General features: G+C 38.8%; 3 protein-coding genes across 9 annotated transcripts; 2 read left to right on the plus strand and 1 right to left on the minus strand.

Annotated features, from left to right (window-relative positions):
- The first annotated feature begins 161 nt into the window (after nucleotides 1–161).
- Nucleotides 162–5,821, plus strand: LOC111605301. Its single transcript, XM_023323756.2, has 8 exons — nucleotides 162–338; nucleotides 863–1,237; nucleotides 1,306–1,490; nucleotides 2,711–2,890; nucleotides 2,958–3,867; nucleotides 3,966–4,351; nucleotides 4,426–4,753; nucleotides 5,146–5,821. Exons 2-8 carry the CDS (start codon nucleotides 1,123–1,125, stop codon nucleotides 5,757–5,759), a joined length of 2,718 nt encoding a protein of 905 aa, XP_023179524.2. The 5' UTR covers nucleotides 162–338; nucleotides 863–1,122; the 3' UTR covers nucleotides 5,760–5,821.
- A 1,784-nt stretch (nucleotides 5,822–7,605) lies between these two features.
- Nucleotides 7,606–12,931, plus strand: LOC111605302 (endoplasmic reticulum chaperone BiP). 4 transcript variants are annotated; one of them, XM_030224244.1, is made up of 4 exons: nucleotides 8,070–8,125; nucleotides 9,648–9,649; nucleotides 10,016–10,217; nucleotides 10,432–12,931. In XM_030224244.1, exons 3-4 carry the CDS (start codon nucleotides 10,093–10,095, stop codon nucleotides 12,278–12,280), a joined length of 1,974 nt encoding a protein of 657 aa, XP_030080104.1. In that variant the 5' UTR covers nucleotides 8,070–8,125; nucleotides 9,648–9,649; nucleotides 10,016–10,092; the 3' UTR covers nucleotides 12,281–12,931. The 4 variants fall into 4 exon arrangements, with proteins under 4 accessions (XP_030080105.1, XP_030080103.1, XP_030080104.1 ...); XM_030224245.1 differs by lacking the exons at nucleotides 8,070–8,125; nucleotides 9,648–9,649 and adding an exon at nucleotides 7,606–7,906; XM_030224243.1 differs by lacking the exon at nucleotides 9,648–9,649 and having other exon boundaries at nucleotides 8,047–8,125.
- Nucleotides 12,932–14,421: 1,490 nt separating this feature from the next.
- LOC111605311 (casein kinase II subunit beta) lies at nucleotides 14,422–23,452 on the minus strand. 4 transcript variants are annotated; one of them, XM_023323770.2, is made up of 7 exons: nucleotides 23,324–23,452; nucleotides 22,191–22,266; nucleotides 21,464–21,566; nucleotides 21,202–21,393; nucleotides 20,930–21,119; nucleotides 20,310–20,391; nucleotides 14,422–15,027 (listed from the first exon to the last, which is right to left on the minus strand). In XM_023323770.2, exons 2-7 carry the CDS (start codon nucleotides 22,260–22,262, stop codon nucleotides 14,956–14,958), a joined length of 711 nt encoding a protein of 236 aa, XP_023179538.1. In that variant the 5' UTR covers nucleotides 22,263–22,266; nucleotides 23,324–23,452; the 3' UTR covers nucleotides 14,422–14,955. The 4 variants fall into 4 exon arrangements, with proteins under 4 accessions (XP_023179538.1, XP_023179539.1, XP_023179540.1 ...); XM_023323771.2 differs by lacking the exon at nucleotides 23,324–23,452 and adding an exon at nucleotides 22,388–22,497; XM_023323772.2 differs by lacking the exons at nucleotides 14,422–15,027; nucleotides 23,324–23,452 and adding an exon at nucleotides 18,044–18,590.
- Nucleotides 23,453–23,696: the final 244 nt, after the last annotated feature.

Below are 23,696 nucleotides of genomic sequence, written 5' to 3' on the forward strand. Positions count from 1 at the left end.
TGAATTATACGTGAGCAATATCAAAAATATTTTAAGTTTCACATGCATGCAAGTCAAAGCATTCTTTTAACATACCAAACATAGTTGGGGTACTAAATAATTAAAGTAATATTAATTTGATATTTTAGCTTTATTCCCTAAATTAATGAATTTTAAAAGTGAAAAAAACAGCTCTAGTGTAGAGTTTAAAAATAATAAAGATGTTGCTTTAAGTGTGCGTGCACTATCGCTGCGACGCTTTTAGGTTTTTGCGCAAAACTATCGCGCATCTCTAGCGCATAACATAATACACAAGTGTGCGAATTCCATAAAGTCGCGCACGACCAGGAACGGGTCGGGTAAATATTAAACAATATCAAAATTCTTGTATATCTAAACGCCAAACAGCATAGAAAATTTTATATTTGTGTCAGCGCTGAGACAGGCGGCGCCAGTAGTATATCAAAAGTGTGTGACAAGTGTGTGTATATGCGCAAATCTACTTCTATATATATGCATATACTTACATATGTGTTTCACTATGTATGCAAATATATGTGTCTGCGTGCGGATGTGTGTGTGAGAGTGTGACCTTCGCGCAATCATTTAGCTTGGCCGACTTTTACCAATTATAAGAAGAATAACAAAGCATCCTGGTCGAAAGACGAGCCCATCGTATTGGCCACCGTGCGAGGGCAGGGCAGCCAGCTGCTTAATTGTTACAGTGGCTGCCAAAGCACATTAAGTGGCAACACTTTGGCATTTGATTATGCTCGGACTTAATTAGATTCCGCAGCCACCTGAGAGAGCTTTTAGCAGGGCAACAACAGCAGCTAAAAGCGTATGCACTAATGAACTCTACTTATGCTTTGCTTCTTTACAGTTGACAACAACAACAGTTACGCCAACGCGAACGCCAACAACAACAGTAACACCCGCAACATCAATAACAGCCGCTCTGTGTTAATAGAAGACGCCACGTTCTTTATTGTAAACAAGTCTAGTCAACAAACAGACCAAATGAGCGCACACTCCGGCTAAACCGAGCAGCACAAACCAAATAACCAAACACTACACACACACACACATCTAACACCACCTCACACTCATACGCACACACACATACACAAATAGGCCGTTAAGATGCGCGTGGTGGCAATGGTGAGTGGCGGCAAGGATAGCTGCTACAATATGATGCAGTGCGTCGCCGAGGGTCACGAAATTGTCGCGCTTGCCAATTTGCATCCCAAGGATAGAGGTAAATTTCGTTTCGCACATTCATATCTATCAAATATTCACATTTAATTCAATTTTTGGCCACTACAGATGAGCTGGACAGCTTTATGTACCAAACAGTTGGCCACATGGGCATTGAAATACTCGCCAGTGCCATGGGCTTGCCTCTCTACAGGCGCGAGACCAAGGGCAAGAGCTTACAGACCGGCAAACAATATGTGCCCACCGATGATGATGAAGTTGAGGATCTCTACAGTTTGCTGGAAACGTGCAAGGTGAGTTGTCAAGCCGCAAGGAATTCCAATTAGTCATATACATATTTATATATATATATGTAGGTATGTATGCCTGTATGCATGTGTGTGTGCATTGGAAAGATTGCGGCTAGAGATAGCTGATTATCGATGCAAATTGCTGACGAATGACGCTAATGATGACGCTCACCTGTATACCCTGTGCTGCAGTCTTCTGTAGGGCATACTAGTGTCAGCAATTGTGTGACCCGCCTAAAAGGCAGTCTTGCATAACAAGACTAATTTAGTAAGCTTTGATAGTTCAACAAAGAAGTTAGAAAAGCTCTAAACTCTCATAAAGAAGTCCGAAAAGATTGCAAAACAAATTTAAGAATTTCCATAGATATATAGATTCTATTTGCTTAGAAGAAACCACAAATTGGCTTTTACAGGATATTGGCTAGTGCAGCTGCCTGTCGTTGGTTGTCTGTAAAAATGTCCTTGGACGAGTTTACGCCCCACCAAACAATTCGAATATAAAATATAATTGCGGAAATTAGTTTTCACAGCGGGCAAATCGTTTAATCTTATCAAAAATGCCGCCAAACACGTGAACTATGGAGAAGGAGCTACACACACACACACACACATATATATATATATATATATATATATATATATATATATATATATATATATATATATATATATATATATATACTTGCTCGATGACAAAGTACTTGAACTTTGAAGATGGGCTACAGCCAAATGATGCCATAACCAAGTGGGTCATGAATCCAATAAGTATTTGAGAAGCTTGCCAAGAGCGCAGAATAGGAAGGGGCAGAGTTCATAGAGCATCGCACTGAGGGTCGTAACTCAGAATCTGTTTGATATATTGTCCTGAAATTTGGATGTGGGTTCGTAAAAATACCTAGAAAAGCATTGAATGAAGCATAAGCAAAAATTGAAATAAATTATCCAGATTATAGCTTTACTGGGAGCAATCTCTAAATCTGGAAACAGAATTCGTGCAGCTCTCAACGCAGTTCACATTTGAAGTCAGAGACTTTTCGTATAGACAAAGTATTGATTCCTACTTGACTCGACTCTTGAGTGCTTATGCTTCCACAATATTACATAACGTCTGTGTAGAGTCTTGATTGCGCAATAGCCTCTTCTATTAAAAACTATCCATACGTATTTATTTATTTAAAGATGTATTTATTTAAAGATATTTCGTGTTGCGTTTCATTTGATAGCACGAACTAAACGTGGAGGCGGTTGCTGTCGGTGCCATATTGTCGGATTATCAGCGAGTGCGCGTGGAGAACGTGTGCAGCCGGCTGAACCTGATATCCTTGGCCTATTTGTGGAGGAGAGATCAGACTGAACTGCTGCAGGAGATGATTGACTGTCAGGTGCACGCGATTATCATCAAGGTAGGGCACATGGCCAATTTGCACATGATTCAGCTGAGTCTAATCCAACCGTTTGTGGCTTTTGTAGGTGGCCGCATTGGGCCTGGTGCCGGATCGCCATTTGGGCAAGTCGTTGCGCGAGATGCAGACGCATCTGCTGAAGATGCGGGACAAGTACGGACTGAATGTGTGCGGCGAAGGTGGGGAATATGAGACATTCACTCTGGACTGTCCACTATTTAAGCAGCGCATCGTTGTCGAGGATATACAGACGATAATTAGCAGCGCGGATCCCATATGCCCCGTCGGCTATATTAACTTCACGAAACTAACGTTGCAGCCGAAGGAGCCAAACGCGGGCGGCGATGTGGTCTTCGTTAAGAAGTCACTCGACTATATAACCGATCTCAATGAGTCCACGTACAGTGATCTAAGCGACCCGGACTTCAGCGAAACGGAACTGGAGCTGATCGAGAAGGAGACGCGTCTGCGCGAATCACTTAGCCAGAATGAGTTGATATCGCGCAGCAATTCATTTGGCCGACACTTGGCTACATCATCGTCCTCGCCGATACCCATTGTAACGAAGAGCGCCAGCGTCGACGAGCCCATACCGACGGCCAGCTGTATAACGGGCAGCGCTTCGCTGCTGCTGCTTGGCAATGCGAATGCGAATGCGAATCAATCGACATCCGCGTCCGCATCGGCATTGGGCGCCACTGGTGGCGCCTTGCAAGCGAACAGCTTCTGCGGATTCGGCAGCTCCCATCCGTTGGGTAGCAGCACGGCTGCCGTATGCGGCTCGCTGTCGCTGGCCATCTCCTCGCTTGGGCTGAGCACCACACAGTGCAACAATAACGCGGCGACGACGACGATGCCAGCGGGTCTAACACAGCCGCCCAGCCCAATGAAATATGAACGGGAATTTCGTCCACTCGCCAACCAGGCCAAGGCGGCCATTAACGCCAAGGGCTGGATGTGGCTCTCGGGCATACAGGGTAACCAGTAGCTCATGCAGCCAATATCAAATTGTCGATATCCAATTGGAAATGCCCTTTTTAATTCATGTCCGTTTGTCTCTCTCTGTCTCTCCTAGGCTGCGCCGCCAGCATGGAGCTGGGCATGCAACAGGCGCTGAATACGCTGCGTGAACTGTGCTCCACAAATGGCTATGAGCTGCAGGACTTGTGCTTCACCACGCTCTATGTGAGATCTATTGCTGAATATCCAGTTCTCAATAGCATCTATTTGCAATCGTTTGGCTTTCACAATCCCCCGACGCGCGTTTGTGTTGAATGCCCGCTTCCGGATGATTGTCATGTGGTTATGGAGGCCATTGCATACCGTGCACCTGCCATCCATAGTGGAGAAGACAGCGAGGAGACGCAGCTACTGCTCAACGGTCGTCGCAATACGATGCATGTCCAGGGCATATCCCATTGGGCTCCAGCCAACATCGGACCCTACAGTCAGTCAACTCGGGTGAGCCACAGAGAGTCCAACACAGATAGAGAGAGAGAGAGAGAGTCTGAAACGATTTATATTCGCATTTGCAGGTTGGCGACATCACCTACATCTCGGGCCAAATCGCCCTCGTGCCGGGCAGCATGACAATCATTGAGGGCGGCATCCGGCCCCAATGCAAGCTAACATTGCGTCACATTAGCCGAATCGCCAAGGCAATGAATGCCCAGGGCCAGCTGCGCGATGTCGTCCATGGCATTTGCTTTGTCACCCATCCCGCCTTCATTGGCGAGGCGCGCCGGCAATGGGAGCGACGCACCACGAATGCCATCATGGATTATATTGTGCTGCCGGCTCTGCCGCGCGACGCCCTCGTCGAGTGGCAGGTGTGGGCGCACACCCATAACGATCGTTTCGACTGTAAGTTGACGTGTCGTTCAGCGGCTCTATATAAAGACGATCTCTTCATAGACTTTGCAGCTTGCTTTAAGCTTGTATTAATGATAACGGATTACAGTTATATATATATATATATATATATATATATTTGCGTATATCTTGTCAAACCCATCTTACGTTTGTGTATATCTGCTTTCTGTCTATCTATTTCTATCAATTGCATTTCAATTCGTTTCACAGAGACTTTGTACATAAACCTAAACAATTTGAATAAGTGTTGCTAATATTATACATTTTGTTGCTTCATGACAACGTCTTCAATCAAATTGAGGCAAAGCTTTAAGTTTATAAGTTGTTAATTGAATGTTTCTCAAATTAATTATAATTTCAATTCGTATTTAATTGCTTTTCAGATGAGGAGACTGGCTGTTCGGTAAGCGATTACACCATCTCGATACGTCGTCGCTGGAACTATGAGAACAATTGTGCCGCAATTGTTTGCTATGTGGCAACTGGGTTGGCCTCATCCACCACACAGTTGACGCAGCTGAGCGACGATGTGCTGGGCAACCATTGCCGTTTGGCCCAGAGCCTCAGTGCTGAGCATCTGGACGAAATACTCACCTATATTGTGAATCGTTTGCTTAAGGACTATCCGTTGGCCAAGCGACAACAGCAGCAGCAGCAACAACAACAACAACAACAACTGCAGCGTGAAGCTGAGGAGCAGTCAGCACTTAACACTGCCACGCCCACCGAGCCAATGTCACTGCCACAGCAGCCGGGCGGCGCTGGAGACCAGCAGCAGCCAACAACAGCAACAGCTGCATCCTCATTGCCAGCGATACACCTGAAGCTCTTCTATCAGGTGAACGCCGCACCGCCCACGGATCTGCTGTTGCAGGCGTTGCACGACTTTCGCCACAAATGCCACGAAATGGCAACGATTGTATATACGGTGTTGCCGGCGTGCAGTCTACACAATTTCAGTACGTTCCTGTCCATATGCGGAGTGCGGCACGAGTGAGGAGAGAAAGAGAGAGAGAGCGAAGAGTGATGCGAGAGAGGGAGAGAGATACAGATAGAGAGATAGAGAGATAGAGATAGAGAACGTTTAAAGCAAGCACGCACACAGAGACACACACACACACACACACACACACACACACACACACACACACACATACACACACATACACACACATACACACACATACACACACACACACACCCACACATACACAAAGAATGCTAAACTAAGAATGCAGGCGTAGGCACGCCCATTTGTTGATATTGTTAACTAGCCTGTATATCTTATAAACTATATATATATATTTACTACAACTATTTACAAATGCAAATGCCAGTCAATGAGAATCTAGTTATTTACCAATTGTTTCGGACCAATAACTATCACAACAACAGCAACAACAACTAAGCAACTGCAACAATTTTATGGCAACTCAGTGTTTCAAAATATTAAAGAAAAACACCAAATCTTAAATCTTAACAATTTACTACAAGAGGAAAGAACTCGAATTAAAATTAAAAGTTTCAAACAAAAAGAAAAACAAAAACAAAAACAACAACAACAAACAAACAAACAAAACCAACATTCTTATGCACTGAACTTACGCCCAAATTGTAACTGTAAAATGGTTAGCTGTTAACTTTTAGCAGTAACTGTACGCGTCTAACTGTTTTTTGAAGTGCTTTTCATTGTTTGTTTTTTGTCTCTCTCTTTCCCCTTTATTTAGCTTAACTTTTTGAATGAGACTAGCTCAATTTTTTGACCAAAATTTAGCTTTTACAAGAAAAGAGGAAAAGAGAAAATGAGAAACAGCCACAAATGTAATATTTCAATATTTATATAGCCAAGTGAGCTGATTTGTTTTTTGTTTATTTTCTTATTGAAATTTTATTAATGATACTTCTATGCCATATAAGATTGTTCTTTTTATTTATTTTTTAATGCAAACTAAAATTATTGTCACGTTTTGCCTAGTTGCCTTTATATATATATATTTATATATATATAAAGATATCGCAAGCTAAATAGTCCATTTAGTCTGGCTTAGATTTTGCCAGATAAACCCCATTTCAGAAGCTTAGCGAACATTTTACTCAACCGCCACCCCTCGCCCCATTTAGTCAGTGTAAACAAATTGTTAATAATGAATTCAATTGACAAATAGCACAAGTTGAAGGCAACTTTGGGAAAATTAAATTGTATGTTGGACGATTATTAAAAGCTATTATTGTTATGAAAAAGATAAAAAGATCTTAAAAAAAACAAAAACAAAAAACCAAAACAAAATGGAAAAAATTATATTGATATCGATTGTGTGTCATTACAAATTCATAAAACTAAATCAAACAAAATATGGGCGTTTCTTTTGCTTTTCTACATCATGAAGTTTCGAGATTCATCTCGACTAACGGTGCTTGACAGTGGTTCAAAATGCATGCGAGTAAATACTGGAACGCCCTTCGGTGCACACAACTATGCGAGGTACACGTCACCGTTTGCTAAAAGACAAGCAAACAAAAAACAATTGTATTTATTTTCACCAAAGAAACATGAAAGAAACAAACACACTGAGAGCGAGAGCGAGAGAGAGAAAGCGCGCGCGCGCGCTCGAACAGTGTCATCAGCCTTGATAATGACGAAAATGTGTTTGCAAATGCAACAAACGAACCAGAGCAACGCAAAGCAAAGCAAAGCTTTTGACACAACATCCTCTCTTTTCAGCGTGGGCCAATCAGATTTTGCCGGTCAGCGCCACGAAACGCCAATCAGAATTGCACCAGACACTGACGTGGTCGACACGTCAGAGCGTAAACAAAGCGGATGAATAAATAGCCCGGCAGTGCAGAGAGCGTCCAACAGTTTCCAAACAGACAGCAAAGAAGTAACAAATCGGCATATAGAAAAGCGCAATTCCATTGGAATATATCTACATAAACAAACATACTACGTACGAGCAACAATAAGAGGAATATACATTTTTTTTTAACTTCTTATATATAAACAAATACTGTGACTGTGAAACCGTGTACAAAAGTTATTAATAATCGAAGCCAAAAAAGACAAAGCATCAAAGTGACAAAATACTTATATTTAAATAAATTATTTTCTTATTAAGTGCTCAAAGTTATTTTAAGTTAGAAAAAGTAAGTATTTAAAAATCAGTTTGTAAATTTACAATCGATAACATTTTGAGTAGAACTTTGCAACTCTGTAGTAAAGTTAGCACTGACGTGTACTCTGCACAGCGTTGCATGTGTGTGTGTACGTGTGTGACCGTGTAGAAAGTGCCGGCCGAAAGCGTTCAGCTATATTCTTTCAGTTCTGTTTCAAACGTCAAGAGAGAAAACTAAAGAAAAGAAAAAGTAAGCTTTCAATAAGTTAAATTTCAAGTGTTAAGTTAAACTAACCCTCAGACTTTTAATTGAATACAACATAAAGATTCGATGCACTGATCCCAATAAAAGCGAATGTAAATGTAGTTTCAAGACTAGATGTAGATAAAGTTAATGCACATGTAGGGTTGTGCGCGATGTCGCCATGTTGGCAATGTGGCTCCAAAATTGTCTGATTTTAAGGCATAAAATATAAGTGGTATAGGCGAAGCACATGTAGTGTGCGCAATACATGCGTGTAAGACGGCGTATGCATTTAATATTCATATTTCTGTGTTTGGGTATTAAACGACGTCACAAAGAGTGTGACCAGCCCGCAGTCCCCCTTAACACCCCCTCAAGTGACGTGTAGCGCGAAGCAATAGCCGATGCCAAGGTGTGCATAATTAACATATATTGTTCAATGGGCCATAGCAAGAAATTAGCATAAAATATTTCATTTACCAATTAGTAACAAAGTTCATTCACTTCGAACCTGCCGGCTGCAATTTATTGGCATATGTATGTACATGCATATGTACGTACATATATTAGAAATATTTTCAATTCGAGCGTTTGGCCACACAGCTGTAAACTTTTTGCGTTGCCATATCTGACTGCTGCTTCCGTTGCTGACATGGCAACACTTGATTTAAATCAGTTTGATAACAAATAATTGCAATACAAAATAAAATACGCATACGTAAACTTAATTTAAATACAAGCATACATTCAAACACACAACACAACAATATAATCTGGCATGCGCCTGCGCTGAGTTATCGGTGGCTGCTGCTTGGTGTCTCGCACTCTGGCAGCTCTGGCATTCATTCAATCAGCTTTGTACACGTCATTTAAAAAAATATATATCCCCAAGCCACATACGTTATTTAATTCAATAGCTGAGAAAAGTACACGTCGTCAGCAAAGCATAGACGGCGATTACTAGCTTTGTTTTAACTTGTTTTTTTTTTTTTTTTTGGAGCAGAAGCATAGAAACGTGAGTAAAGTGAACCAAACTAACACAGCTGTGCAAATTGATGACATTTGCTGCCGGCAGAAAACGCCGACTACCGCCCCAACTTTCACCGGACGAGACGGGACGTGAGTGTGTGTATGTGTGGATTGTTTGGGCTGCCATACGATTGCAATTGTATTTTCTTATTGTTGTTGTTGCGCACTTATTGTGTACGCAAACCTGAACAAAGATGACAATAAGAGATTTTCATAAAAATAGAAGTAGAAGAGAGTTCAGCAAAAGAAAAACCAGTTTGATTTTTGTTTAACGCATCGCATGTGAGTTTAGCCGGCGACTGAGAGTTCGTGTACTGAAAGAGCGAGTGGTAGAGAGAGAACGAATGAGTTTGAGCTTATAGCAGCAGAAAGAACCAGAAAAATGTTACCACGTATACAAAAATTCTATAGCAACGTTGGCAGAGCCGTGGCGTCGGTCAATGTCAGTGAGCCGAGCTGAACTGAGCAGAGCACAGCCGCGGCCGGCAGCATTAAACAGTTGTTAAACGGTTATCTACCGTGGCAGACGTATTGTGTCCGCGGCTGCTATCTTCAGGTAGATTTAGGTACGCGTGTGTATGAATCTTGATTTACCTTTACTTAAATATATGGAATATTTTTGAGGTCGGTGCCATAAATTCTTTTAGGTCGTCACTTCAATGACTATCAAAAGTAGCACACATAACGGTATTACCTGTTGCCAACTGCAACGTCAGCGTTTTTATTTTTCTGTTCAATCTACGCGCTCTCTCATTCCACGATCTACCTCCCTCGCGCCTGCGTTAAGCGTGTGTTGACGTGTACAAAAGTTGAGCTAAGCTTTTTGCATTTAATTAATCATCGTTTTCTTTCTCATTCTCATTGCAGTTTTTTTTGTTTGGTGTGAAATATTAAGCATCAACGCTAGTTAATATTTTATAAAATACAAGAAGAGAACTGCCACAATGAAGTTGTGCATATTACTGGCTGTTGTGGCCTTTATAGGCCTCTCACTCGGCGAGGAAAAGAAGGAGAAGGACAAGGAGCTGGGTACCGTTATTGGCATTGATCTGGGCACAACATACTCATGGTAAGTTTGTGCCAGTTTCACTGGGCGACGACAGATCAGAAGATAATATAGCTCGATTTCCATGGTACACAGCAATTGGAATCCTATGGGACTTGTATATCATATTCCAATTGGAGTGTGCCGCTATGTGCTTCCAGTAATTTGGCCAGATCAAGAGACATTAAACTACAGTCCAAAAATACGTGATATTAATGAAGTTTAATTTTGCTTGCAGCGTTGGCGTTTACAAAAATGGACGCGTTGAGATTATTGCCAACGATCAGGGTAATCGCATCACGCCTTCCTACGTGGCCTTCACAGCTGATGGCGAGCGTCTGATTGGTGATGCCGCCAAGAATCAGTTGACTACAAATCCAGAGAACACCGTCTTCGATGCGAAGCGTTTGATTGGACGCGAATGGTCGGACACGAATGTACAGCACGATATCAAGTTCTTCCCATTCAAGGTGGTCGAGAAGAACTCCAAGCCACACATCAGCGTGGATACATCCCAAGGCGCCAAGGTCTTTGCTCCTGAAGAGATCTCAGCTATGGTTCTTGGCAAAATGAAGGAGACAGCCGAAGCCTATCTGGGCAAGAAGGTCACCCATGCTGTAGTCACAGTGCCCGCCTATTTCAACGATGCCCAGCGACAGGCAACAAAGGATGCTGGCGTCATTGCTGGCCTGCAGGTTATGCGCATCATCAATGAACCGACGGCGGCTGCTATTGCATACGGCTTGGACAAGAAGGAGGGTGAGAAGAATGTGCTGGTCTTCGATTTGGGCGGCGGCACCTTCGATGTCTCGCTACTGACCATCGACAACGGCGTCTTTGAAGTGGTTGCCACCAATGGTGATACTCACTTGGGTGGCGAGGACTTCGATCAGCGTGTCATGGATCACTTCATCAAACTGTACAAGAAGAAGAAGGGCAAGGATATCCGCAAGGACAACCGTGCCGTCCAGAAGCTGCGTCGTGAGGTCGAGAAGGCAAAGCGCGCCCTCTCTGGTTCCCATCAAGTCCGCATTGAAATTGAATCCTTCTTCGAAGGCGATGACTTCTCCGAGACGCTGACCCGTGCCAAATTCGAGGAGCTCAATCTCGATCTGTTCCGTTCGACTCTGAAGCCCGTTCAAAAGGTGTTGGAGGATGCGGACATGAACAAGAAGGATGTGCATGAAATTGTGCTCGTTGGTGGCTCCACTCGCATTCCCAAGGTCCAACAGCTCGTTAAGGACTTCTTTGGCGGCAAGGAACCATCCCGTGGTATCAATCCTGATGAAGCTGTCGCCTACGGTGCTGCCGTCCAGGCTGGTGTTCTCTCCGGCGAACAGGATACTGATGCCATTGTTCTGCTCGATGTCAATCCCCTGACCATGGGCATTGAGACAGTTGGCGGTGTAATGACCAAGCTGATACCTCGCAACACAGTCATCCCTACCAAGAAATCGCAGGTGTTCTCTACGGCTTCTGACAACCAGCACACCGTTACCATTCAGGTGTACGAGGGCGAGCGTCCCATGACTAAGGATAACCATTTGTTGGGCAAATTCGATCTGACTGGCATTCCACCAGCACCACGTGGCATTCCACAGATCGAGGTATCCTTTGAGATCGATGCCAACGGTATACTGCAGGTGAGCGCCGAGGACAAGGGCACCGGCAACAAGGAGAAGATTGTGATTACCAACGACCAGAATCGCTTGACGCCCGAGGATATCGATCGCATGATCCACGACGCTGAGAAGTTCGCCGATGAGGATAAGAAGCTGAAGGAGCGCGTCGAGTCGCGCAACGAGCTGGAATCGTATGCTTACAGCCTAAAGAACCAAATCGGCGACAAGGAGAAACTGGGTGCCAAGCTCAGCGACGACGAGAAGACCAAACTGGAGACGGCCATCGATGAGTCCATCAAATGGCTCGAACAGAATCCAGATGCTGATCCCGAGGAGTACAAGAAGCAAAAGAAGGACCTGGAGACCATCGTACAGCCCGTGATTGCCAAGCTCTACCAAGGCACAGGCGGTGCTCCACCACCAGAGGGCGGCGAGGCTGGTGACGATCTCAAGGATGAGCTGTAAGGCGCATCCTCGTCGTCTTCATCCTTTCCAAGTGGGGATCGAGTTGAGCAACTTGTCCGGAATGGATTATATATAAATAGTTTTGGCAGTAGAAGTAAATCAGACTGATAAACAATTAAAATGAAAACTTAATCGCAAGCAACAACAACAACACAAAACAGCAACAACAATAGCAACACGCAATTGCAAACCCCAAAGCAACAAATGGAACAGAGAGAAGAAAAATAAGAAAACCCATGGAACTAGTTTTTACTCGCAATTTCTTTAACCTCACGCTAAATTCCTAGTAGTCCAAAATATTATTTTGCTTTTTTTTTTTTTTTTTTTTAATTTTTAATGTGATTTTAAAGTATTCCTTTTGGCCCTGGCAAAGCACCTTAGTAAGAGAGAGCGAGCGAGCGAGGGAGAAAAAGGGGTGGGGAGACGAAGAGAGAAAAGGAAGAAGACATCGTGATGTGTGTTCCTCCTCCAGAGCCCATTAAAAGGCCAATTTCCGATAATAAACAGCAACACAAATATAAACAAAAATACAAACACACATATAACTGTATATTTTTTGATAATGAGGAATCACAAATCAATAGGTTAGCCTACAAGTTATAAATAATCTTATTAAGAACTAAAAAAAGGAATAAAAGAAAACAATACAAATATAATACAAATATGAGAGAATGTTATATGTATAAGAGTGCGTGAGTAGAGCTAGAGACAGAGAGAGCGAGAGCTGCGGGGCTCTTCTAATTAGAAGAGATGTGTAAACATAAAAAAGATAAAATTAAATGCAAGCAAGAAAACAAAAATACACGAAAACAAAACTAATAATAATAACGGATTCTTCGATTTTAAGAAGAACCTTATAATTTATTTAAAATAAAAATAAATAAAGACACAAAAATATTTATACAAACTTTTTCATTTCTAAATGTTGCAATCACGTATGGGAATGTAGACCGGCGTTGTTCGGCCTCATCAAAAAAATAGACGAAGTGAGAATTTCACACAAATGTTTTTTTTTGTCTTAGCTGTAAGAAAAAAGAACATGCTCATGGGAATTTCAATAATTGTCGCTGAGATTGTTTTTTATTTTTAAATATTTATTTTTTTTTATTTTCTGCTCTGGTTTTTGTTTTGCGTATTTCATATTCCTTGCGCATTCAGATTTCAGTTTGTCAGGCTTTACTTTCTTATAGTTTGCTTTTTGGGAGCACTTCGCATTGCACTTTTACCGATTTCCACATATATATATATATATATATATATATATATATATATATATATATATATATATATATATATATGTATATATATATATGTGTGTGTGTTTGTATGTACATATGTTTAGTACAATTCAGTTTTCAGTTACTGCATTACGAGTAATCTTAATTATCTTAAATACATTAAAAAAATACATAAAATATTTGTTTTGTTTTAATTCTTTAAATTGTATATAAATAAGCTAACGGTATATTTATATTTTGTTTTTATTGTGTACACATATGTATGTATTTCTCTATATACTTATATACGTATGCACTCTCAGATATCGAAATGCGACTTCGAATTCGACTTTTCGACAGTTCGGCTCACTTAGTGGTTGTTGTTGTTCTTGTTGTTGGGTTGTTACTGTAAAGGTTTCTGGCTCTGCGGTTCCCTTTTAGGCACACTTTCTTATGTTTCTGCTCAAGTTAACAAGTTTTGAAATTAAATGAAACGTGGTGGCAACGCCAAGTAGCCAGGCTGGCAGCACCTCGTGACAAGGCCGTTCGATAAATTAATGAACTACTTAAAAGACTTATCGATCAATCATAACAAACTGTGTGCATCGCACAGCAGGCTGGCAACTCTCTTGTCATTTACATTTAACGGGAGGATCATTTAACAAGCGAATCAAATTGTTAACTTAACGACATAAACATGAGCAAACGCGCCTAATGTCTAAATTGCTAGTTAATCTGCCATTACGCTCTGCTAATAGGGGGTTGCTTTAGTGTGTATGTGTTTGTGTATGTGTATGGGTATGTATGTATATATGTATGTATGTATGTATGTATGTATGTATGTGTGTATGTATATGTTTGTATATGTATGTGTTTATATGCATGTGTGTATATATGTATGTTTGTGTGTGTGTGTGCGTGTGCGTGTGTGTGTGTGTGTATGTGTATGTGTGTGTGTGTGTGTGTTTGTGACTATGTGTGTGTTTATGGGTCTGTTTAGGTAGATAGTGATAAATTGGGCACTTGACTAAATATTAAAATCTATGCTAAACTTTAGCCGCTCACTTAGTAAATAAAATGCAAAGAATAAAATTGAATCATCGAATGCGACTGATGCACGCACCACGTACCAGGGCTGCCAAGGTTGAGTTTTCATTTGCTTCTTTAAATCGTGTGTCTGTCTGCGTGTGTGTGTGTGTGTCTGTGTGTGCGAGTGTGTGTTGTAGCTGTGTTTTCGATATCGAAACTTCAGTTTTTCGCAGAAGCCACGGATTGTATAGTTGGTCCTTTCTTAGAGGGGCGGGGGCGGGGTTACGTTCCTGAACGGCGTTTTTAATAGCTGCTGCTTCTGCTTGTATCTGTGTATATGTGTGTGTATGTTTGTTGCTGTCAATATATATATATATATGTGTGTTTGTGTAAGAGTTTTCTTGTAACGGCCGCCGCAGTACTGCACTTTTAGATGCGCTTTGGAATCGTATCGATGGCATTGTTTTCAGGCTCTTCGTCCTTTGGTGGCTGACCGCGCTGCTGCTGGCACCAATTTCAATGCGAGAGAGAGAGACAGAGAGCAAAGCACGCGCGCGGCCCCCATTGGTTAAAGTTCGAAGTTCCGAGTTCAAATCGGTATTGGGAAGAGTTGCCGGAGTTTTGTCACCAATTTGCACGCAACAAGAACAAAGATACAAAGAAAGGAAGACACAATGAAAGAGAGAAAAATAAAACGTAAAACGAAAGTAATCAAGAAAGCAGAAGAAATCAGAAGAACTATATATGTATGTATATACATATCCAACACGTACATATGTATGTATATTCTATATATTACCATATCAAAATTGTGAATTGGGAGTAAAATAAATATTGTACATTATGTACATATGTATGTATGTATGTATGAGGGCGTAGTCTGTTTTCTTTGTCTGGCATACACAATGTGCCATTTGCTGTTCTTTTTTTGGTTTTAGTACCAATTCGCAATGAAATCGTTGGGATCTTAAGGAACGGCACATCTTAATGTAAGTGTGTGGGTGTAATGTAAGTATATGGTCGTCGACCTTACGATCCAATCCAAACTGTATTATAGAGAGCTACATGTGTGTCCATGTCAATTGACACACTCAGGCTATATGTGTGAGTGCGTGCGTGCGCGCGTGTGTGTGTGTGAATGCAGTGCAGTTGATAAGAGGCATGTGTGCGTGAGTACGTGAGACGGGGTGTGAGAATGTCAGCGTTTTATGTAAAGTGTTAAAGACATGTATGTGTGTATGTATGTGTGTATGCATGTACAAACATACACATACATAATGTATGTAAGCCCAGCCAATAAACGTATTGTGTAACTTACAATAAAAAAGGCAATTTGTGCTTGATTTTATTAAATATTTTTTTATCAAAATCATTTACATTCGCAAACAAAATATTTAAATAGCTTTTAATGAAGAAATAAGAAGAGAGTAGCAAAGTAAATATATATAAAGTATATATATATGTATATGTATACATGTAGATAAAGCCTAAAAAATGTAAGTTAACCAAATCTGTGAGACAAGCGCAGATAGCTTTTGTCAGTTATTGGCACTTGCTTAGCCCGATGGTTAGAGTAAAATGGCATTAGTAGTAGCAGATCGTCATTTTGCTAGCAATGTGAGTGAGAAGAGCACAACAGCATTAATTGGCAAACTACTCAGCCTCGGCCTCGGCCTCGGGATCGGGCCGACTTAAGATCTCCTGACAGAGCGCAATGTAGTCCTAGATTTAGTTACCGTATATATACATATATATATTATATATATATACATATATATATTATATATATATACATATATATATTATATATATATACATATATATATGTATATATATAATGTATAGCATAGCCAGAGAGGAAAGATAATTGAAAATAAGAAATAAACAAAAACGAAAAAAAAATAAAAGATCAATAGCAATATTAGCCCATTAAACACTGAACATTCATGTAGTCAAAAGAGCGCGCACATCCAATCACATGAAACACAATGCGAATAGAGTGTAAATAATACATAACATACAATATGTATTATGTTGACAGATACTTCAATATATATATTTGACAAGCATAAAGAGTGAGCTATGATCGATGATCGTTGGTTGTGTGTGGCCTAGTCAATGTACAACAAATTATAGGGTATTTCTATTATAAAATGATAGACTGCGAGCATTGTATTAAATATCAGTTTTTTTTTTATTTTAGTTATTGTTATTATTACTCTTTTTGTTCATTTCATTACTTTTTTCGTTTTTGTATTTCTTTATATTAATTGTAAACAGTTTTTATTTTTTCTTGTTTTCGGTTTGCACTCTTCAACCTTTCAACGTTCCTTACGCACTTGGCATTTGTATCAATTTCTACATATACAACATATATATATGTATATATATATATATATTCATATACTTTATTGCTAATTTGCTTAAAAAATGTTTTCTCAACTTTTATATTATTACTTTCCTTTCTTTCTTATTTAAGTATGTGAATCTTTTACTAAAAAAGCAAAGAAAAGGAATTGACAAAAGAAAGTCTATGAATAATAAACAATTTGTCACATGTGTATTTCAATGAAAAAATAATGTATACATATGTTTATTATCATTTTTATATTGCAAAATAGGTGATCATATGATCTTTGCATCTAATCGAATAACAAAAAAACTTTAGTTTATGGATTCTTAAAAACTAAACACAAATGCAAAAATAACACACACACTCACACGCAGACATTCGCACACAATCTTTTACTTGAGAATACACTTGCAGAATCTAGGATATCTTGAAAGTCGTAGCACACATACATATGGAGATTATGTATTTATATTATATATATATTTATATATAATGTGACTTTTGTTTAATAAAATATTAATTAATTTACTTATCTACAAGCCACACAGCATAATTGGAAATAATTAAAAAATCATTCTGCAAGGGTATTCAAAATTCAGCTATCCGAACTTTAATCTCCTTTTTGTCGTTTTCTATTATCTGCTGTCTTAAGCTTATAAATATAGTTATGATCTGTAGCTATACTAAATAGTTTCTTATCTTTTTTGTTTACTTTTAAGCGGTAAAAATGAATATGAAAATTTTGTGCGCTATTCTATTGCTTTGCGAATTATTTTACTAGGGCAGAGGCAGACATGTGCACGCCTGTGCGTGTGTGTGTGTGTGCATACAGTTGCACATCTGCTATTTCTCTCTTTTCATCTCTTTGCACTGCGTCTTATTATAGATCAATCCTGTTGTCTCTGTGTGTTTGTGTTGGTGTTTGTTTTTGCAGTCTTTTTCATCTAACTGCTGGTGGCCGCTGCTTTGCTCTTCATTCTGTATCTTGTCTCTCGCTCTGTCTTGATCAGTTTACGTACACTTTAGAGTTGCTGCTGTTGGCGCCTCCTCTGCCCTTCTCTTGACTTTGAAACTCCTCGTGATTTACTCATTGGCTGTTTTGTATATATATATATATGTGTGTATAGGTATGTGTTTCTATGTTTGCGTGTGCATGCGTTTTTGTTTTTGCTTCTTCTGTTTCCACATCGAATTGCATAGTTTTTTGTATTATTATTTTTGTAATTTGTTTTTTTTTTTCTGTTTGATTCATATAATATTTCTTTTCATTTTTATTTTGTGTTTTGCCTTTCATAACTTCATTGTTGCATTTAAAGTTTATTGCTCTCTAAGTTGGAATCAGTTATCGATTCTGGTTTCTGTGGATCAGCGTTTGCTTTCATTAATATATTACTATATATAAATTATAAAACGTTGCATTCATATAATTATGCTACTAAATATTTGAGTATGTTTATATTGTAGCAGTATTGTGTCTGTTGTTGATTTCTTTTGGAAGTACTTGGTTGCTTGAATCGTTGTATACATATATGGGCTATCTCCATCTCTCTCTCCTCTCCTTCCCCTCTCTTTCACTTTTTCAATCACTCAACCTCTTTCGCAATGTCTTTATCGTTCGTGCGCTCGCTCACTCGCTCATAGTGATAATTGAATTCTTTTTTCGCTCTATTTTCTAACTGTGTTTTGGTCTAGTGTTGCCACCTACTGTGTCCTGTTGTAGAACATAATATATGTTATGTAATAGCATATAAAAATAAAAACAAACACGAGAAAAGTAAAACAAATGCAAAGTACATATGTATGTATGAAATATATATATGTTTAAGGTATTATTAAAAGACTAAAAACTAAAGACAAATTATTTATATATCTCTTTTTTAACATAATTATTTACTAATACATACTAGGTTAAAAACAAGTGTACGTGTGTTTGTGAATGTATGTAGAGTACATGTATGCATATATATATATATGTATGTGTGTGTGTGTGTGTGTGTTAAACAAGGAGAAACATACGAGCAGCAAAACAAGCGCAAAAAATTTCATGATTAAAATTTGTCTATGCAATGTGTGTGGAGATGTTAGTTTTGCTGCATTGTTTTTTCTATTACTTATATTACTAAATGCTAACATAAGTACATTAATAATATATATATATATATATATATATATATATATATATATATAAATATATATATATATATGCACATGTTTGATTGTGTCAACGACAAAAATTCGTTATGTTGGTTCTGATGAGCTTTTGAATGAATGCGACGTGAAGTGTTCGATATCGATATCAACATCGATTAATTCTTATATGGCCATGTGGGTAGAGTGTGCATGTGTGTGTTGATCTGTGTGGGTGTGTGTTCCTTTAAAAATTCTTCCTCATATTACTTTCGTGTTTTTCTTTTTCCATGTTTTTATTATTTGTTTCTTTTTCATTTAACTTGATTTTCTTTAAATACATTTTCTACTACTTTGTTCACTTCACTACGAATTTGCTTTTCTATTATTTTTTGTTTTATATTTATAGTTTTTTCTTTTTCTTTATAATCATTATTCTTTCTTTTTTTTTAAATATAAACGCAGTTTTTTTTGGATTTTTTTTTAATTTTATTTTGTATAAATGATTTTCGCTTCTGGCGCTCAAAACCTTCGCAATTGTTAGGGTCTGTCGGATCTCTTCAGTTGAAACTATGTCTCTCGTTTCTTTGTAATCAATCATATATATATATATATGCAATGTTATGGATTTGTTGTTGTTGTTGTGTGTGTGTGTGTGTTGGTTTTGTTTTTCGTGCGTGGTATGCATGTGTGTGTGTGTTTTTTAATCATTAGTTTTTCTATACACAATGTTTTTGTATAGGGGAGGGGATAAAGTAAAGGATATTGATATTTCGATAACAATTATTGATTGGATATCGATAAACATTTAGAACGCAGCGGCACATCAGATCATAAATATTAGCAAAGCATAACATAGACAGTCACATACATAGACACGCAGTCACATACATATATATATATATATATAAATATATATATACATACATAAACATGTGCAAATGCATATATATATATACAAACACACACACGCACACACACAGTGTATATATATATATATATATATATATATATGTTGGTTGAATACGGTTCAGATTCAAGTTAGAATTGGTTGTCGTTCAGATAGATGACCATTAGGTTTTTGTGTTGTTGGTGGTTGGTGGTTGGTGGTTGTATGTGTGGGGAGAGAAACAAATAAAAAAAATATATAGATATATAGATATATATATATATATATGCTTAGTTGAAGGTTTCTTTTTTATGTTGCATGTTTTCAAGTGAATTTAATGTATTTTTTTTGTTTGTTTTTGTTTTTAGTCAATAAAAAAAAAATTGTTAATAAGAAATTTCATTTTAAATTTACCGCTCGTAGTGGCATTTTGAAATTGGCTGCTGCCTGCAGCTGAATTTGATAAGCTAAGCTGTGAATTTTAAAGCCGTATAGACTGCAGTATGCAGATGTATATATAATCGTCCGGAAAGCATCGATCGTGGGCACATGGAAAAGAAAGAGAAAGAGAAAGCAATTAGCATATTTCATAGATTTAAGAATAATATTAGCTGCTAGCCAATTAGATAATCGAAGCATACATCCCATTGGAACAGTACAGCCAGTGAAACGTTAAAGGGCGACGCTACTGTGTAGAATGATAATTAATCTGTCTCTGCTGTATAACTTCATAATAGTCTTAGTAAATATGGCATAGGTGCTCACTTTTTGTCTTGCAACGTTACAGCAATGCCTACAAAACGTGTAAGATTGTCAACTAAAGGACAGAAGACAAAATCGATATTTGAAAAGTTAAGATGAAGAGTCAGTCAGTTAAACGTTTATAAATTATATAAGTACGATTTTGAAGGAGAATTATTAACTAACAACTGTTTCCGAATTATAAACAGTCTCTCAGGTTCTAAGTATAGTTGACTATATATTCATTTTTAACCTTCATTCTAGCGCGATTCGTAATACTATCTTCTGCTTACCGTGGAACAAATTGATTAGTAGGACGCTTGGGGCGATACTCAGGATGCACCATGAAGAGCATGTGTGGAAAACCAGTGCCGAAGTAGGCGCCATCAGTATGATGATGACGCGATGATTTTGGTGTATAAACATCAATGCACTTGGGACAATAGGTTTTCACCATTGCCTCGCCGGGTATATCCGACAGTCCTGCACATGCAAAGAAGAATAAATATGTATATGTTATTGAAATGTATATATTGAATTATATAATCCAGTTTAATATACACACCCAAAGGCAACATGGGCTGACTCTCACAATAGACACGTGGGCAATGTCCAAAGTCGCCAGTTTGATATTTCTCAATCATTTGAGCGATGCCACGATTTGTTAATATATATCTAGCGTGTATGAGCCCGTATAACATTTCAGCTGCCTGTTCGGTCATATCCGATTGCAATGGATTATCTTCAAGTTCATCCTCTGAAACATTTAAATGCGCATTTACTGATAACTGTAGCTGAAGAGTTAAAGCTTAACGCTTAAAACTTACCCGGCTCCAGATCCAATATCATGTCCAAGGCCTGACGATAATTGGGCACCTGCTCATTTAAACCAGTTAAATTGAACTTGTCCTGTATATAATCCTCATCAACCTGCAATGTATATATAGATAAGACATATCACATAATCACATAATCACATAATATTTGTAATCTTCGGCCTGATGCTTAGGGTATCTTTGTTTTATCTTAATCTTCCTTTTTATTCCATATTCTTCAAAATATATATTGGATATTCCCAAGTATATCAACTGAGTTCTAGCGCTTTACTTCAGATTATCGTCATTAGCTCAAATCAAATTCTTCAGTAACAACAATGCTTCTGATCTGAGATTGGTTTGCAACATCCTGGTCCTAGAATATTGATGAAGACTGTACTTTGTTAAAGGAGGGAAGAGGAACGAAGCAATCATATTTATAGAGCCATATACTATATGCTTTTCTCAATAGAAATTCCTTTCAATTAATGCACTTTAGCGTGCCTCTACTGTATACAAGCTATGCATATACATATGTATAATTGGCGCTTCGCGATATCTCTGCCTATGGCTGTGGCTGCGGCTGTAGCTGTAGCTGTGGCTATGGCTGTTGCAATGACTGAGCGCGCGCGCTCTTAGGTAACAACATGGAACAAGGAAATGTTTGGGAATTCCCAGATTAATAGTTCTCTTACACATACACAAGTGCGTATATTATAATAATATTGAATATGCTTACCTCGCAAAAGAACTCATTGCCGCGAAGCCCGCAGAACCAGGTAACCCAGGAGACTTCCTCGGAGCTGCTCATTTTGCTGTTGGGAAGATATCGAGAGAAAGGAGAAGTTTAATAAGCAGCACAAGCTAAGGATTTTCACTTTGGGCGGGGAGGCGGGGGCGCCATCGCCCCTCTCATCCCGCCTCTTTGCAACCTACATTAAAGGAATTATGTTGCGAAATTTGACGGAATTATTTGTTGTTGAAAATAACCATAGAAGTTGGTGTTCCCTTAGTGCTAGAAAGGTGGGTGTGGGGGAGTAATCAAAATGAAGGGGGACACCCAACGTCAAGAAACGTATGTAGGCAACACCAACACACGCACATATAAATACATATATATATATATATATATCACATATGTATATATGTATACACACACACACAGCGAAAAGTAAACGAATCGAATTTGTCCACGAGTTTTTAGAGCGCGTCTCAATTTAAAGATTATTATGATTATTTGAAAGAAAATATATATGACTTGCGCTACAGTTACACGTTTACGGTTACTGCCCGTTAATGCATTGAACCAACTATTGTCACTATATTTATATACATATATTTCTTGTTCGCTTGTTATTTCCAACGCACACACGATTGAACGGAAATTTGTACGCGTATTTTGACAAGCGCTCATACAAAATGTGCCGAGCATAAAGAAGAAGCACACACACATGAAGTAGCAGTAGCAGCAGCACGGAAGAAATTCAGAAAAAAAAGAGACACCGAGCGAGGAGAGAAATTGGTATGCCCGTGTGGAAATTAAGCACTCACTGTTTGTACGCTTAAATTATGCATTTATGTTGATAACACATATCCATTTCATGTTTATTTTGCATTTTCGGTGGCAAACATAATTTGTTAAATGATCAGAAAAAAAATGTTGATCGTTATTCACGAAATTGATTATAAACGCGGTGTGCTTGTTCCAACTGGGCCTTAAGCAACAGCGCGCTTGGTGTAAGCGGCACGACACACAGACACACACGCACACGCTCACACACCGTATTAGATGATTTTTGCACTTGACTTGGCAACGCTGGCGGTTAAACTGCATTTTGATAATCGCTTCATTTGTTTTGCCTAGGCACTTACCTTAATTTTCGCACAATTTTCAAAACACTTTTACTAATTAAAGCACTTTTTTCAATGCGAAAATTTAACAAGCGAGTTGCGAGTTGTCGGTTTTGCAATCGGTATTAGGGATGATACAACTGTATCGATCTATCGATTTCATTCAAAAACATTAAAGTTACCAAACTTAAGAAATCGGCTAAAACTTTTTATATTCTGTGTGAATGCTAAAAATCGAAGAAATACCAAACTTGAACCATTCGTAGCCAAAATACCAAATACCTTGCCATGCTGCTGATATGCTGATTGTAAAAGAAATTGAAAGCAAAAAAGATTTACAATGGGCTTGAGTACAATTTTTCTGGGTTTTAATTTTTGGTTAGAAAACTTTTGT

Source organism: Drosophila hydei, unplaced genomic scaffold, assembly GCF_003285905.1.
Source record: "Drosophila hydei strain 15085-1641.00,03,60 unplaced genomic scaffold, DhydRS2 tig00000418-arrow-arrow-pilon, whole genome shotgun sequence".
In the NCBI taxonomy this organism is placed as follows: Eukaryota; Metazoa; Arthropoda; class Insecta; order Diptera; family Drosophilidae; genus Drosophila; species Drosophila hydei.

Excerpts from the sequence above, each read along its gene's own strand:
- LOC111605302 (XM_030224245.1), top strand. The coding sequence starts at position 10,093 with ATGAAGTTGTGCATATTACTGGCTGTTGTGGCCTTTATAGGCCTCTCA. Across the intron at positions 10,218-10,431 it reads CTGGGCACAACATACTCATG|CGTTGGCGTTTACAAAAATG; the intron begins GTAAGTTTGTGC and ends TTTTGCTTGCAG.
- LOC111605301 (XM_023323756.2), top strand. The coding sequence starts at position 1,123 with ATGCGCGTGGTGGCAATGGTGAGTGGCGGCAAGGATAGCTGCTACAAT. Across the intron at positions 1,238-1,305 it reads TTTGCATCCCAAGGATAGAG|ATGAGCTGGACAGCTTTATG; the intron begins GTAAATTTCGTT and ends TGGCCACTACAG. Across the intron at positions 2,891-2,957 it reads TGCACGCGATTATCATCAAG|GTGGCCGCATTGGGCCTGGT; the intron begins GTAGGGCACATG and ends TGGCTTTTGTAG.
- LOC111605311 (XM_023323770.2), bottom strand. The coding sequence starts at position 22,262 with ATGAGCAGCTCCGAGGAAGTCTCCTGGGTTACCTGGTTCTGCGGGCTT. Across the intron at positions 21,120-21,201 it reads TCAGCCCATGTTGCCTTTGG|GACTGTCGGATATACCCGGC; the intron begins GTGTGTATATTA and ends TTGCATGTGCAG. Across the intron at positions 15,028-20,309 it reads TCAAAATGCCACTACGAGCG|CAGCGCGGTCAGCCACCAAA; the intron begins GTAAATTTAAAA and ends TGGTGCCAGCAG.